The sequence below is a fragment of the Ornithorhynchus anatinus genome, chromosome X1 (genome assembly GCF_004115215.2).
Source record: "Ornithorhynchus anatinus isolate Pmale09 chromosome X1, mOrnAna1.pri.v4, whole genome shotgun sequence".
In the NCBI taxonomy this organism is placed as follows: Eukaryota; Metazoa; Chordata; class Mammalia; order Monotremata; family Ornithorhynchidae; genus Ornithorhynchus; species Ornithorhynchus anatinus.
Genome location: NC_041749.1, coordinates 84146662 through 84162840, shown reverse-complemented (window position 1 = coordinate 84162840; position 16179 = coordinate 84146662). Strand labels below are relative to the sequence as shown.

Below are 16179 nucleotides of genomic sequence, written 5' to 3'. Positions count from 1 at the left end.
CGCTTGTCAGCAGCTAGATGAGATGCCCATTTTGCAGGAATCCTTCCAGAGAATAGGTCTAAGGAACTTGGTGTGGATGTTCTCTGGCTAAGAGGATATACTGCCTTTCTTCCTACACTATCATTGGATTCAATTTTTGCACCAGGTGTGTTCGGAAGGATTTTTGACAGGGGCTACGCCCCAACAGTTAAGCATCTGTGAACCCTGCCAGCCAACTATCGATACTTTACTCGTCACATACTTCAGTTGTAATAATCTGGAGCTTTCCAGTCTGATCACTCTAGTTTTTTTCTCTCTACTCTTAAGTAGACTGTAGATGTAAATGGAATCGGTTTATTTTTATTTAGGTCTTGTTGATTTGAATTACATATTGGCCCAAGCTGAGCAAGCCCGCATGTCTCTTATTAATTGTACTTGTGAGCACAGTTCAAATTTCAAGGTCAATACTATCCATGAGTGCTGTTTGATGGCGTTAAGAACTATTTGTAATGCCCATTGATGGTCACTCCCAGAAGTGGTTCCATTCACATTTAATGTAAAACTGGAATTTAAGCCTGACCACTAGAATATGCCATGGAGAAAACCTGCTTTAATAATTGGCTGGTTTGTTAAAGCTTCCGCTGGGTCTTTGCGTTGGCCTGGGACATTTTTAGCTTCTCTGGCTGGCTGGAGGAAGTGGAAAAAAACTATGGAGCATGTCGCCACTGTTAGCTCATCTGGTATTGCGGATTTTCCCTGTTGCAGGCCTGGTTGAGAGCTATCTCTGCAGCGGTCATGTTGAATGCGTTGTGTTGACTTCCCTCGTGTCCTGAAATGGGAGCATAAGTTTACTCCGCCACCTCGTCTTAAAATACCAAAACATTCCTGTTTTCTGCAAATCTAGGACAATGTTAAAGAACTCTGCCAAAAAAAAAAAAAATGTTTTCAGAAGAATGTGGTCTGATTAGAGAAGAAATTTGCTGGTGTGTAGATTGCAAACTCTCTGGACAATATGAATAACACTGTGTTTGTTTCTACAGTGGGAGCCAAGAAGAAAGGTTTGCTCCCGGGTGGAACAGGGATTATCCTCCTCCTCCTCCCCTTAAGAGTCATGCTCAAGAGCGACACTCTGGCAACTTTCCTGGCAGAGATTCACTTCCCTTTGATTTCCAGGGGCACACGGGGCCTCCCAATCCTTCCTTTGCCAATGTAGAGGAGCATTCTTTCAGCTATGGAGCTAGAGATGGACCTCATTCTGACTACAGAGGAGGGGAGGGGCCTGGACACGATTTCATGGGAGGAGACTTCCCTCCTTCCGATTTCCAGAGCAGGGATTCTCCCCAGTTGGACTTCAGGGGCAGGGAGATGCATTCTGGAGATTTTCGGGATAGGGAGGGACCACCTCTGGACTTCAGAGGTGGGGATGGTACCTCTATGGATTATAGAAGTAGAGACACATCCCACATGAACTATCGAGATAGGGAAGCACATTCTGCTAACTTTCGGGGTAGAGATGCTCCCCCGTCTGACTTTAGGGGCCGGGGTGCATACGATCTCGATTTTAGAGGCCGAGATGGGCCCCATTCGGATTTTAGAGGAAGGGATTTACCAGATCTGGATTTCAGAGGTAGGGACCAGGCCCACTCAGATTTTAGAAATAGAGATGTAGCGGATTTGGACTTTAGGGGGAAGGAAGGATCACAGATGGACTTTAGAGGCAGAGGCTCAGGCTCAGCTGATCTCGACTTTAGGGATAGGGATACCCCGCCTTCAGATTTCAGAGGTAGGCACCGGTCTAGGACGGATCAGGATTTTAGAGGCAGAGAGATGGCTCCTCTTATGGAATTTACAGACAGGGAGGTAGCCCCTCGGGACCCGAATATTTTGGATTTCATGCAGCCCTCGGCCCAAGACCGAGAACGTTCTGGCCTGAGTGTGAACAAGAGAGAAGAGTCTTCCCATGACCTGGCCCCAGAGAGGCCTCCCTTTGGCATCCAGAAAGGGGAGTTTCAGCAGTCAGAGACAAGAGGCAGAGAAGGCGAGTCTCACAGTTTGGGCCTGGAGAATGAGTCTTCACTAGACTTCCGGAACAGCCGGGGTTCTCTTCAGGACCAAGACAAGTCACCGCAAATCTTCCCCAGCAAGCAGCAACTTCCAGGAGGGGAGCAGCAAAGGGCAGATGCCACCTCTCTGGTGTTCAAGGAAGAAGGTGGGCTGGATTTCCTTGGCAGACAAGATACGGACTATAGAAACATGGAGTATCGAGATGTGGATCACCGGCTGCCGGGGAACCAGATGTTTGACTACAGTCAGAATAAGTCTTTTCCAGAAGGCAAAAGCGTCAAAGACGCCCAGCAGGATCTTCAGGTATGTCAGCAGAATTAAATTGAGACTCCTTATTTTTGTCCAGCGTACTGTTTTCCTTGGGGAGGGGAATTCTGTATCCTGAGTGGATGCTTTTCTTGGTCCATTTTGTATGTGGGAGAGCTCAGCCAGGAATATGCGGAAGTTGGAGAAAGAGTTATAGGTTTGCCTTTCACTCATTCGTTCATTCGTATTTAGTGAGCGCTTACTGTATGCAGAGCACTGTACTGAGCGCTAGGAAAGTACAATTCGGCAACAGATAGAGACAATCCCTACCTAACAACGGGCTCCCAGTCTAGAAGGGGGAGACAGGCAACAAAACAAGTAGACAGGCATCGATAGCATCAAAATAGATAAATACAATCATAGATATATACACATCATTGATAAAATAGAGTAATAAATATGTACAAATATACACAAGTGCTGTGGGGAGGGGAAGGGGGTAGAGCAGAGGGAGGGAGTAGGGGCGATGGGGAGGGGAGGAGGAGCAGAGGGAAAGGAAGGGCTCAGTCTGGGAAGGCCTCCTGGTGGAGGTGAGCTCTGAGTAGGGCTTTGAAGAGGGGAAGAGAGTTAATTTGGCAGATGTGAGGAGGGAGGGCATTCCAGCCCAGAGGTAGGACGTGGGCCAGGAGTCGACGACGGGACAGGCGAGAACGAGGCAGAATGAGGAGGTTAGAGGCAGAAGTGAGGAGGTTAGAGGCACATAGTCAGCACTTAGTAATAATAATAATAATAATAATGATATTTGTTAAGTGCTTACTATGTGCCAGGCACTGCACTAGATACCATTGATTGATTGTGTTCACTTGTTTCCTTGTCTTTGCATTAGGGCCCGGAGGAAGGTAAGAAGCCACTACTTGGACTCATTCAGATGTGAAAGGATGTTTGGGGGGTTATCCAATCAGTCAGGATGATTTATTGAGCACCTTCTGTGGGCCGAATGCTGTACTGAGTCCTCGGGAGGGTACAATAGAAGTAAGACCTGATCACTGACCTAGGGAAGCTTACAATCTAATAACGACATATCTCTGCTTCTTGTTCCTTGGCACAGAGGATGGAGGTTTAGAGAATTATCCGGATCATTTCCTCTTCGCTTGGCTTTAGATTGTAAGCTCCCAGAGGCCAGGAACCAATTCTTTTTCCTCTCACTCTCCACATGGGCTTAGTATGGTGCTCTGCGCACGGCAGGTGCTCCATAAACAGTGTTGATGGATGTGATTTTTTTTTCCTCATCTGATTTGTGCAGAATAGATGGGTACCTAAATCCATTTTGGCATCAGAAAAGCTCGTTCCACTCAAACTCTGTGAAATTGGAGAGGACCCCCCCCCGCATAGCTTAACGTAAGAAGGCAGGTTGTGTTGGAGAGCTGATGACTTTTAGTGTTATTAATAGCTGGTTGAAAAGAAACTGAAGGTGCTCTGCCCTCCACTAGTGAGTGAAATGGCCATTTTGAAGAGACTTTTGGAAGAAAAAGTACAGCATATGATAATAGGGAGACTGTTACTCTGAAAGCCAGGGATTGGGAGTTGTAGCTGGCTTTGCTTGACTAAGTTTAGAATTTTGGTGCCTTTGAAGAAAGAAAAGGGCACTGGTTCTGTCCCAGAATGGTGGAGGCCCAGGCACGTGTCCCCAGATTGCTTTGCTGGTCATTATGACTCAGATGTGGTCAGATGTTACCCCTTTTGATTCTGTTCCGAGAACTCGAGGATGTCCCAATTTATTTCTCCTAGCCACCTTTCCTTGTCCTTCAGCTTAAGGTCTTGTGTACTTCTGCAGAATAAAACTTTTCCTTAAAACTGTGCTCTCCTTTCCTATTTCAAGGCTTCCACCTCCTTTTAGTGGGGTTAGAGCATTGAACACTGGATCATGGGATTACTTAGTTCTCTAGTCAATACAGGAATAGCTCCCAGTACAGCTGGGTTACGGTCTGAAAATGGGGCTGTAGCGTGGGGTATATTTTCTCCTATATTTATAGATTATAAATTAGAACTCGTTCCGGAACTCCTGGAAAAACGTGAAATTTCTTTTCCTGCTGTATACTCTAATGGTCAACCGCTGAACTACTGTTTAGTCTTTGTAAATTTGAACCGTAACATCACAGCAGTCACCTGAACCTTTTTCTGTCACAAGCTCTAACAAGAAATTATGCCAACATATTAAAATATTAAATACATATTTAAAATACAGAGCATAAAACATGCAGCACAACCAGAAGGGATTATATATCTTAACCCTAAAGTGACACAGTTAGCCAGCAGCCAGTGACTCTCCCTTTGCTGTCCGGCATTGCATGTTGCTTCCAAGCTGCGTAAGTCGAACAATCCATAGTGTTTATTAAGCACCTATTGTGTGCAGAGCACTGTACTAAGCACTTGTACTAACTCTGTTACATTTAGAAGACATGATCCCTGCCCTCAAGCATCTTATAGTCTAACGGGGAGACGGGTGCGAAGATAAATTGCAGGTAGGAGGAGTAAGAGAATGGGACGATGTTTTATGAAGAAAAGTAAATGCTTAAGTTTAAGGACAGTTTGTCAGTCAGCTTGTACAAAAGTGCTCCAGGTGGTTGTGAGTGCGTATGAGCAGAGGTGGCCCAGAAGTGTTGAAGTGGTAGCTGGGGAGAAGAAAAATGAATCGGGGAAGGCTTCCTGGAGAAGGTGGGATTTCAGGAGGGCTTTGAAAATGCGGGAGAGCTGAGGTCTGGCGGATTTGAAAGAGGAGGGAGTTCCAGGCAGGAGGAACAGACAGGCTTTAAGTAAAGACTGAATGTACAAGTCAAAAAGAGTGAGAACACAAGGGGAAAAAAAAACCAACGTTATGGGCTTCAGAGGGGAGGTTGGTGGAAGTTAGGTGGGGAGGTTAGGTGGAGGAATTGATTTGGGAACAGATGAACTTGCCAAGGGATTGGGTGTTGATGGAAAATAGCAGAGAACCCAGCAATTAGTCTTGAGGGACCCCCCAGTTAGAGGAGAGCCAGTGAAAGAGACTGAGAAGGAGCAGCCAGAGGGAAAGGAGGAGAACCGGGAGAAGATGGTTGTCTGTGAAAGTAAGGTTAGATTGGGTTTCCAGGAGAATGGGGTGATCTACAGTGTCAGAGGCTGCTGAGAAGTCAAGGAAGATTAGGATCAAGTAGTGTTGGTTTTGGTGCCGAGGAGGTCATTGGTGACCTTTGGAGAGTGCAGGTTTAGTGGTGTGGAGGGTGCAGAAGCTGGATTGTCAGGTCAAGAGAGGAGTTGGAGGAGAGGAAAGCGGAGCTGATGGGTCTAAACAACTGTTCGAAGACTTTGGCGTGGCAGGAGGGAGATGGGGCAGTAATGAGGGTGCAGGAGGGTTTAGGGGGGAGTATTTTTTGAGGGTAGAAGACACGGTTCTGTTTCTAGCCAGAAGGGAGGGAACCTTTGGAGAGTGAGTGGTTGAGGAGTGGTTGTGGTCAGGAAGGGGAAGAAGAGAAGGCACAAGTGTTGTAATAAGCTGCTAAGGGATGGGTCAGGCGAAATTGGAGGGACTAGATTTAGAAAGCGGGCAGGCCGGGAAGATTGATAGAAATGGATGGAGAGGTGGGAGAGAGTTGAGAAGATGGAGATCTTGGGGAGTTCATTCCTGATGGTTTCAATTTTGTCAGTGAAGTAGACGGCTGGATCGTCACAACAGGAGATACTGGGTGTTTGAGGGAGTTAAAAGTCAGAAATAGTTGGTGTGGGCAGTGGGCATGGGAGTCAGTAAGGGAAAAGTAATGTTGTCGGGCAGAGTTACAGCAGGTGAGGATGTTTGAGAGGATCGAGGTTGCCATGGGTACCTGGATTTCCACCAGCAGCACTCCGTGGCATGAGCACACGAGTGGAGGAAGCGAACTGTGGAGGGGATCCAGGGCTGTGGTTTGGTGGTACAAGATTGATGGAGGGGAAGGGAGATGAGGGAGAAGATGGAGCTGAGAGCCTGGATTTGTGCATTTACTGAGTGGGGGCGTTTAGGTAGAGTCCAGATGGGACACGATGGCCTGAGATAAGTGGAGGGTGGGGACAGGAGATCACAGGTCTCTGGAGGTGGGGAGAACAGTTTTCCAGGGCCATTAGGGGGATTTGAGGAGGGGGGTGTTTGGGAGGTGTGACATTTCAACAGTGCTCAACTCATAGCAAGCGCTTACAAATATGCCCCCCCACCAAAAAAAAAAAGTGGGAGCAGGGGAGGAATTGTCGGGGCAAAGGTTATAAATACTGGGGTACAAGAGCCAATGGTGTGGAACATTGTGGAGTACATTAGGAATCTGGAGTACCCCTGGATACATTTTCATTTCAAATCTATTACTTGGGATTGTTGCATCATTGCAGTTTGGCCCAGTTGATTCCTTATTTCTGAAACCCAAGTCCTTGAGAACAGTAAGAACCTTTTGACATCTACCAAATCTCAGTGTTCTTATTCATACATTCCATGGCAACTTGCTCCTGTTATATCTTGTGCTCCCAAAACTGTTTCACTTGTATAAAATTACTTTCTATCTCAAACTCAAGGACCAGGACTATCGGACCTGCCCAGCGGAGGACAAACCAAGCCGGCTCATTCGATTGGGCGGGGTGCCTGAAAATGCCACAAAGGAAGATGTGAGTTTTGAGGTTCATTTTTGTATTTTAATGACTTTTTCCCCTTCTAGGCAGTGATTTCCTTGTGGGCGGAAAATTTGTCTGCCAACTCTGTTTTATTGTATTCTCCCAATTGCTTTGTACAGTGTCTTGCACAGAGTAAAGCACCCATTAAATACCATTGTTTGTTTTTTTTTAATTTTGAAAAAGCTTACCCAATGGAGAAATATATGATAAACTGACTCAAAGCAATGATCACTTTCAGGTTCTCCGTTGCTGTTGATCCAAATGTTGCCATAAAACAGGCAGCCATTTTTAAAGAGAGAATAATCACAAATTTTAGTTTATTTTTTAGGGCAGAATTGGTTTTGGTCCCATTATTTTCTAATCTCCCCCGATTAGACTGTGAGCCCGTCATTGGGCAGGGATTGTCTCTCTCTGTTGCCGAATTGTACATTCCAAGCACTTAGTACAGTGCTGTGCACATAGTAAGTGCTCAATAAATACTCTTGAGTGAATGAATAGCTATTATGTATGGCAACTGTTAAGCACATACTTTAGGCAAAGCAACATATTAAAGACTGGGGAAAGTACAAGGATATTAATTCCGACACGCCTCCTGGCCCACAAGGGGTTTGCAGTCTAAAATGAGGATAACCGCCAACAGAAACACAAGGAAAGAATCATAGTAATAATAATACAGCAAATCCAACAATAATAATGGTGTTTGTTAAGGGCTTACTCTGTGTCAAGCAGTGTTCTAAGTGCTGGGGTAGATACAAATTCATCAGTAATAGCATGCAAGGTATTCATGGAGCGCCCACTGGATGCAGTCCACTGAAATAATTGCTTGGGAAGAACAACAGATACACAAGACGTATCCCTGCCTACAAGAGTCTTCCAGTCTAATCGGGAAGACAGGCATAAATGTATTTATAGGTAGGGGTCATCAGAATAAGTGAAGTGACTATACAGTCGATCGAACATAAGTACATCAGGGCGGAGGGAGGATATAGATAAATATATGAATGCTAGAGGTGGTTTATGGGTTGATGTGATTTGGATTTGGGGAGTTAATCAGGGAAGGCTTATTGAAGGAGTTAGGCTTTGAAGGTGGGGAGAGTTGCAGTCTGGATTTGGTGGAGTGAGTTCGAGACTGGTGGAACTGTATGAGTGAGGGGTTGGGACAGAGGGAACGTGTCTACCAACTCTGCTTATATTGCACTGTCTCAGGCTCTCAGTACAGTGCTCAGATACGGTAAGTGCTCAGTAAATATCATTGATTGACAGAGGCAGGAGAGCTTAGGGCAAGATAGAGCTAGAATACTGGGTTATGAGGAATGAAGACAATGATCTGGATGATAGCAAGCGAAGAGGCTCATGATCGTGAGGAGTTTGTGTTTAATGTAGAGGGAATTGGGAAACCATTAGAGGGACTTGAGGAAAGGGCAAGAGAAATGGGAACTAAGTGACACTTCAAGAAGAGCACAAGACTGGGAGTCAGGAGATCTGGGTTTTAATCCCGGTTATGCCACTTGTCTGCTTTGTGACCCTGAGCAGATCACTTCTTTGTGCCTCAGTTTCTGCATCGGACAAATGGAGATTAAATATCCGTTCTCTCTCTTCCCTAAACACTCTGAGCCCCATTTGGGACAGGAACAGTGATTGATCTGATTGTCTTGTATCTATCCCAGCACTTAACACAGTGCGTGGCACATAAGTGCTCAACAAATGCCATTATTATTATTATTGTTAATGAGATGAGCCATGCACCTCCCTCCGATTTTGTCTTGCTGATTTCCTACTTAGTTCCATCCCTCATACTTTGCTCTTCTAATGCCAGCCTACCCACTGTACCCTGCCTCGATCTCGTCTCTCTTGCTTCCGACCCCTAGCTCAAGTCCTGCCTCTGGCCTTGAATTCCCATTCCCTTCATATGCAACAAAAAGCCCCTCTTCCCACTTTCAAAGCCTTATTAAAATTGCGTCTCTTCCGAGAGGCCTTCCCCGACTAATCCCTCATTTCCCCCACTCCCTCTCCTTTCCCTGTCATCCATGCACTCGGTTCTGTACCCTTTCAGCCCTTGAGAGTCACCCCACCCTCAGCCCCACAGCACTTGTGTACATAACCAACCGTAATATATTTCAGTATCTGTCCCCCCTCTCGACTGTAAGCTCCTTGTCGGGTAAGCTCCTTGTCTACGGGGACTGTGTCTACCAACTCCGTTGGATTGTACTCTCCCAAGCGCTTAGTCCAGTGTGCTGCGCAAGGTAAGCCCTCAGTAGATACCGTTGACTGATGGATGGGTGGATTGATTGATTGATTAACCCAGGCCGGTTATCCTGGGTCTTTCTCCCCTGAAGACTGGGTCTTGATGGGAAGATCCTATAGGCCTTCTAGCAACTTAAGAAAAAGGTCTGGGCCTTGCACTTCCGACAGTCAGTCAATCAAGCATATTTATTGAACGTTTACTGTTTGCAGAGCACTGTACTAAGCACCTGGGAGAGTACGATACCACAGAGTTCGTAGACAACCTTTATGCCCACAACAAGCCGCACAGGGTTTGCCCTGTGTAAAGTCAGTCCCTTAAAGGATTTCCTTCTAGAAAAATTATCTTTAAAATAACCAAGTGGCCCTGGTCAGAAATGGCCATTCTGCAGCTAATGAGGTAGTTTCACAGAATAAAAGAGGGGCTTAAATGCCTTAAGAGCTGCCCTCTCTCAAGGTATGCCATAGGTCATCTCTTCCATGCTCTATCTTTAGCAACCTAAGTGAAATAATCTTGTTTCTGAAAATTTTGCAGTGATTAAAGAGCCATATCTGGAAGGCTATTTCAAAATGAAAATTGAAAGCCGTTTCTTTTAAAAGAGTTCGAGAAAGGCCCCCTCCCCATATTTTGGCTTTTCTAAAGTAACCTGATTTTTAATGCTTGGGTCAGTGTAGACCATCATTTATTAACAATGTTGATTATTGGCCATATGGTGCCGTCGCCTTTGACGTGACTCGTGTAACAACGTAACAACTGATTTCTACAGATCCTTGGCGCATTTCGGACTTCTGATGGGATGCCTGTGAAAGACTTGCGACTGAAAGATTATAGCTCAGGTGAGAGTTCTTTTTCTCCTTTTCCCCCACCCCCCGCCCCCACCCACCCCCATCCACCCATCTAAAGATCAAGGGTCTTTGTCAGACTGCTCAATACACTCAGTTCACCTCAAAAGTGGGAGGTGACATTTCCGATAAACCCCACGCTGATGAAAACTAGCATTATAGTATGTGCGTCTTTACTGACACGTGTGCATATACATAACCGTTTCTTCCGATACTGCATAATGTTCTGGCAGGGGAGAGGCGTGTTGTCAGGAGAACTTTCTCCCGGCAGCATTCTTTCCAAAATGCGTAGTAAAAACACATGTTATGGAAGAACTGAGTGTATAGAATTTTCCCTTTTTTGTAACACCTTCTAGAGTTCATAAGTGCTATGTCAGAACTCCTTGGTGTCCCCTTCCTTGAAGCCATCAGTCTGGCATAGTCAAAGTTCCACTTGTAAGATTATCAGCGTGGCTCAGTGGAAAGAGCACGGGCTTTGGAGTCAGGGCTCATGAGTTCGAATCCCAGCTCTGCCACTTGTCGGCTGTGTGACTGTGGGCAAGTCACTTAACTTCTCCGTGCCTCAGTTCCCTCATCTGTAAAATGGGGATTAAGACTGTGAGCCCCACGTGGGACAACCTGATTCCCCTATGTCTACCCCAGCGCTTAGAACAGTGCTCGGCACATAGTAAGCGCTTAACAAATACCAACATTATTATTATTATTATCCTAAGTATCCTTTTATAGGTATAAAGGATAAACATGTAAAGTCATAGTTGAACTCCTCTGAGGGTGAAACCTAAATTGTTGCAGATATTTCCCAGAAAACATTTGATTTGGATCAGTCCACCTTACTGGCACCACCTGAATACGGGTGGCAGTTAATTTAAAAAAAAAAAAGGAAAAAAGAAAGTATGAATAGTCTTTATCACATGCTCTTGAAACAAACATCCAAATCCCTCTATATTTCATGTTTGACAAATTTCCAAATCTACTCAAATTTGTGCACTGTTCCCTAAAAGATCTGGATAGCTTGCTGTGGTTATAAATCCGTTCTCCATTCTCACTGCATGAAGGTGAGCAGGGGGTGGGGGTTGGGGGGAAGGGGTGTCTCCTCTTTCCAGAGGAGAGGTGCATTTGACTGCCTTGGTGACTGTCATTTGCAGTCCTCGGAAAAGAGGTGGCATTTTTTAGAAACATTTGTTTTTACCTGTAGGTGAAGTGTTCCCAGATGGAAGATTTGACATTGGTTGTGTGAGGTTGTGGGTAGCTGGGATGATTTCTCAGATTTAATTGATATTCAAATAGATTACCATCAAGGGATCATCCTTGCTCTGATGTCGTTGGACAGCTCTGGCTCCAACTTGAATTTTAGTAACTTTAGGATTCTAAAAGAGAGAGAAAAATGCCCAGGTTACTTTATTTGCTGATCACTGAAGTTTTTCTCCTATCTTTCTCGAATTCACTGAATAATTTTCATATCTGGGAACAGAAGGTGGCCTATCCAGGAAATAATAACTTCCCAGCAGTGTTTTAGTTTGAAGACAATTCAAATGCATGCCTCAAGAGCACTCAAGGTAGCTTTTCTGTCGCTCCAGGATGAAGCAAATATAATTTAGAAATATAGTGGTACATTATTCCTCTTGTACGGTATGGTTCTGTTTTCACTCTTGCCTTAGCAGTGGGTTTCTTTCATGGCGAAAGTTCAAGGAGCAATACTGATTCCTCTTCTTAATCCATCGCTGCTTCCGTCATGTGCATGTAGATGAATGGTGCCTTGAATTAGTGCTGCTTGCAGGAAAACTTACCATGTGACTTGAAAATGTGACTAGGCTTTGGCACTAACAAACCCGGAACCTGCAAGCTGAGATCACTTTTTAACTTAAAGGGTCATAACTTCTCATCTCGCCAAGCTTCAGTTTTGCTAACTGTAAAAATAAAGATGACCTAGTAAGGAAAACTTGGGGCGTGAACACTTTTATTTGTAGAGAATGTTGGTGTCTTTGAAAATCAGGTAAGCTCTTTGGTTTCTTTGTTGTGCCATTTGACTTGAAGCCAGCGGAGCTGGTCAGTGGGCTAAAAAGCCCGTTGGTTAGACAATCTAGCAAGCTTTAGGTCTCCTGGTTGACCCAGCCGGTTTACCTGAAATTAGCCACGTGATGTCATATTGAAGATGCGAATGCAAACAAAGACACTCAGTGTTGGGATGAAGAAAATAAAAGTTATCCGTTAGTTTGAAGTCCATGCTGCTGATGTTGAGACTGTATCCTTAAGTGTGCGTGTTCCGGAGAGAATCTCTTACACACGTCTGAGAAAATTCAGTGCTCCTCCACTTGAAATGTTTTGCTGTAGTGGTGATGGTTTGCACTGAGCCATCCACACACCCGCCTGATCCTCCTGTGCCCACGGCACACAGTAAGAGGTGGCTAGCAGGGGGAACAGTTACAGTCTGTGGTCCTGGTGCCCAGTATCCCAGACCTCAACAGCAGCAGCAGCAAGTACCTCTCCACCCTCAGCCATTTCTTTAGCCATCTCTGAGAGGAAGTTCCTCAAAATGACTTAGTAAGGATCACAGATCCCTTCCCCACCAAGAGGAGAGCAGTAATGGTGACCAAAAAAACCCAAATACAGTTCTCCACATATCTAGACAGACTGAAGTCAGAAAAACGCCAGGAGCCTCAGAGCGGGACACATGCAGGCCTGGGATGTGGTTTCAGTGGGTAGCCTTGTGTCAAGCAGCGGCCCCAGACAGCGGCCACTGAATCATCCTCTGGGTGGATTTGGAAGACCGCCGACTGCCGGGTCCTCCTGCCCCAACTCTCCCCACGGCAGCTAGCGCTCTGATGAAGAAAGACCGCTCCCAAGCAAGATGCCCCTACCACGCGTCTCCAAGAGCCACCCTTCACCAGAATGTGCAACCTCACCCAGTGCCCGTGATATTGATTCCACAACTTCCACATCCTGGATCCATGTGGTCCAAGTGACGGCAGACTTTCTGGGTGATGGCTTCTCTTTACCATGCCGCACCCTGGTCAGAGTGGGATGGGATACTTACAGATAGCGAAAGAGGTGGGTAGAAAAAGTTAAAAGCCCACACTGTCTCTCACTTGCCTGAAAGTCAGGAGTGAGGAAGCCATGCTTCCCGAGAAGCCCTCTTTCCTCTATCAGGCAAGTGGAAAAGCCCATAAAAACAAAGTATGTAATGCAGTTTGGGGCGTTCAGGAGGGTTCCCAAGTTGTTCCTCTTTGAGAGAATCTGGTGGCATTTTTTAATCTAGCATTTTAAAAGCGAAGAGCTCCAAGGGCTTCACAAACTTCTGAGATACATAGGAATGTAATGATTGTTTCCCTCTTAAAGATGAAGATAGCGTAAATAGGTTGAGACACTGTTAATTTTAAGTCAAAGTAAAATCAGTTTATTAAATACGTGAAAGATTTATTGAATAAGCTTATGTCTTAATGGTAATTGAGGCCACACTAGCATTCTTGGGTCGCACGGGTTCAAGATGAATGTCAGTTCCAGCTTATTCCTTTCAAATAATGGTATCACAGGGAATTAGGCAAAAAACCCTGGCACGTCTGGGTGGGAACGAGGAGAAGCGACAGCACCCTGTGGACTCAGCTGCCCCTTCCCTCACCGGAGTGCCACGGCCTGCCGAAGTCCAGGAAACCTGACTCCAACCCTGCGACACCACTGGGTGGGGGGCGGGGAGGGCGCGAAGTTCAGGGGGACCTATCCAGTCCAGACGGGAAGGAGAAGTAGCTTTTGAACACGTAGTATGTTGGGAAGGTTGTTCCTGTTGGGTTCGGTACTGGCCTACCCCAGTGTCAAAAAGCCTGAAGACGGCATCCCTCATCCCTCATAACACTGAGGTTATTTTGTTATCATTTCAATCTTTCCTTCCCCCATTCTTAGACTGCGTGCCAGGCATCCTGTCCTTAACGTATCCTCCGTTATGATCTTCCCCAGTACTTTGCACACAGTAGGTGCTCAATCAGTAGGTTGATTTAAATGAAGGATGCTTCCCCTCTTTCCCCCACCTTGAAGCACTGTAGCAATTGTGTAAGGGAACAGAGGACCCAGCCATGCATTCAGTTGTATTTATTGAGCACTCATGTGCAGAGCACTGTTCTAAGCGATTGGGAGAGTTCAGTACAACAATAAACAGACATATTCCCTACCCACAAGGAGCTTACAGTCTAGAGGGGCTTTAGGGGCCCTTGTATTCATGCAGTAGACTTCTCGAATTGTTGGAAGTCTAAACACAATCTTTAAGTATGAAAATTGCTTTCCTGACCCCTCAGTGCTAATTGTGGTAATTTTAGCTCAGCTTCATTTAAGGTGGAGAGCTAACATTTTTAGGTGTTTTGGTCCTCCCAAAAGGAAGCTTTTCAACAGCTTGTGTAACCTGAAGCGGTTGTGCTCAAGACTTACTTGAAACAGGAAGTTGGTGTCGTACATGGTTCTCCTCGAATGAAGCCAGGTTGAGTTCTTGATCTCAGGATCTGTTTAAGGGTAGGATCGAAGTATTTTTGGAAATCCTACAGAGGCTTGAGCACAGACCTTGCCCGGATCCTTATTAGTTGAGGTGTGTGACAGTCCAGTAGCTAAGACCCACATATAGATAAGGGGTCAGAAATTTCAAAAACGGAGAAACTGCCTCAGGACTTATTCCAGGGGGCAAGCAAGCTCTTTTGTGTGGCATGTCAGTCACTCCCCTGAGGAGGTCAGGAGCACAATCAAATTACAGGGGAGGGTTTGGACAAATTACAGGGGGCTAGGGAAAGGGAGCGCTGTATTGTCAGGTGCCTAAAAGGAACGGTCGTGGCCAGCTGGTGTTCACCAGAAGGAGCAGAAGGATGGGCTATCAGGGAAGGACCTGTGGATGGCATGCGCCCCAAATTGCGGCTGAAGGACGTACGGCAGTTGGTCCATGGGGGGTTAGAATCCCTGGGTTCGTTAGAAACTAGGCCTAGGATCAGGCTTAGGTGGTTATTCTGGGATCTGGCTGAAGATTCCGTTGTCCAACTGCTGCCGCGGTTAACCTTTAACCTAGTAGAATGTCAGTTTTCCGTTTATAACCGCAGAGTGGACTGAAGTGATCAGGGTATATGTAGGGAGTTTAACCGTTCAGAGACTCGCTATCAATAGGAGAACCTGAGGCATTTAAAAAAATTATCATTTTTATCTTTTTGGTCTTTAAGTGCTTACTGTGTGCCAGGCATGGTGCTAAGCGCTAAGTTAGATCCCAGATAATCAGGTTAGCGACAATCCCTGTCCCACCTGAGGCCAACAGTCTTAATTCCCATTTTATAGATGAGGTAACTGAGGAACAGCAAAGCTAAGTGACTTGCCCAGTGTCACACAGCAGACAGGTGGAATAGCTGGGAATAGAGCCCAGGTTCTCTGACTCCCAGGCCCATGAGTTTTCCACTAGTTCACGCTGTTTCCTGTCAAACCCTTCTCATTTCTCAAGGACTGGCAAGCTGAACCCCAGCTGCTGCTTCTGCCTTCTTTCGGTTCCGAATTTGAGAGGTACGGGATGGTGGAAGCAAGCCACTAGGGCGATTTTTGGGGTGCACCAGCAAGGACCCTCAAAAGCATCCCTTCCCTGGAGATAAATTGCCAAGACACGGCATGGCATTAAGACCCTGGTGCTAACAGCGTGGACATCTTACCTCATGGAGAGACAGGAGTGTCACAAACTCAGAGAGTCAGCTATTCTGAATACTGCTTAATAAAGAACTCCCGTAATTATTGTATCTTGATTGAGCATTGGCTTTTAAACCTGTTGGCCAAAGCTTATAGTTTATTTTTGTGAAACCGAGGGCCACTGGCTGATTCATTCATTCAAGAGTATTTATTGAGTGCTTACTATGTGCAGAGCACTGTACTAAGCACTTGGAATGGACAGTTTGGCAACAGATTAGAGACGATCCCTGCCCAGTGATGGGCTCACAGTCTAATAGGCCGATCAGTTGTTGGCATCCACCAAAGATAAGTGGAGTGGATTGAAGACCCCAGTACTAGGTCCTTGGAAGAAGCCTGCCAGAAGAGTGTCATCAGATTGAACTGGGTGGGGTTCATGAGCACGAATAAGTGAAAGTAAACCTCTTTACTTCTGAAGCGAAATACGCCAGTTAAAAGAACAAATAACCCCTTTTA

At 45.8% G+C, this 16179-nt stretch overlaps 1 protein-coding gene and 1 long non-coding RNA gene across 7 annotated transcripts in view; one reads left to right on the top strand and one right to left on the bottom strand.

Annotated features, from left to right (window-relative positions):
- RBM6 (RNA binding motif protein 6) overlaps positions 1-16179 on the top strand; it is a 113050-nt gene that overhangs the window by 15830 nt on the left and 81041 nt on the right. For all 6 annotated transcript variants that reach the window (XM_029050949.2, XM_029050951.2, XM_029050946.2 and 3 more), the window contains exons 3-5: positions 1020-2346; positions 6856-6945; positions 9960-10029. In XM_029050949.2, the coding sequence (XP_028906782.1) occupies positions 1020-2346; positions 6856-6945; positions 9960-10029 (1487 nt within the window). The remainder of the gene's footprint in view (positions 1-1019; positions 2347-6855; positions 6946-9959; positions 10030-16179) is intronic.
- LOC114806474 lies at positions 514-15056 on the bottom strand. The gene is made up of 3 exons (XR_003754519.2): positions 14449-15056; positions 11225-11402; positions 514-808 (listed from the first exon to the last, which is right to left on the bottom strand). It is a non-coding gene; the product is annotated as an uncharacterized LOC114806474 (long non-coding RNA).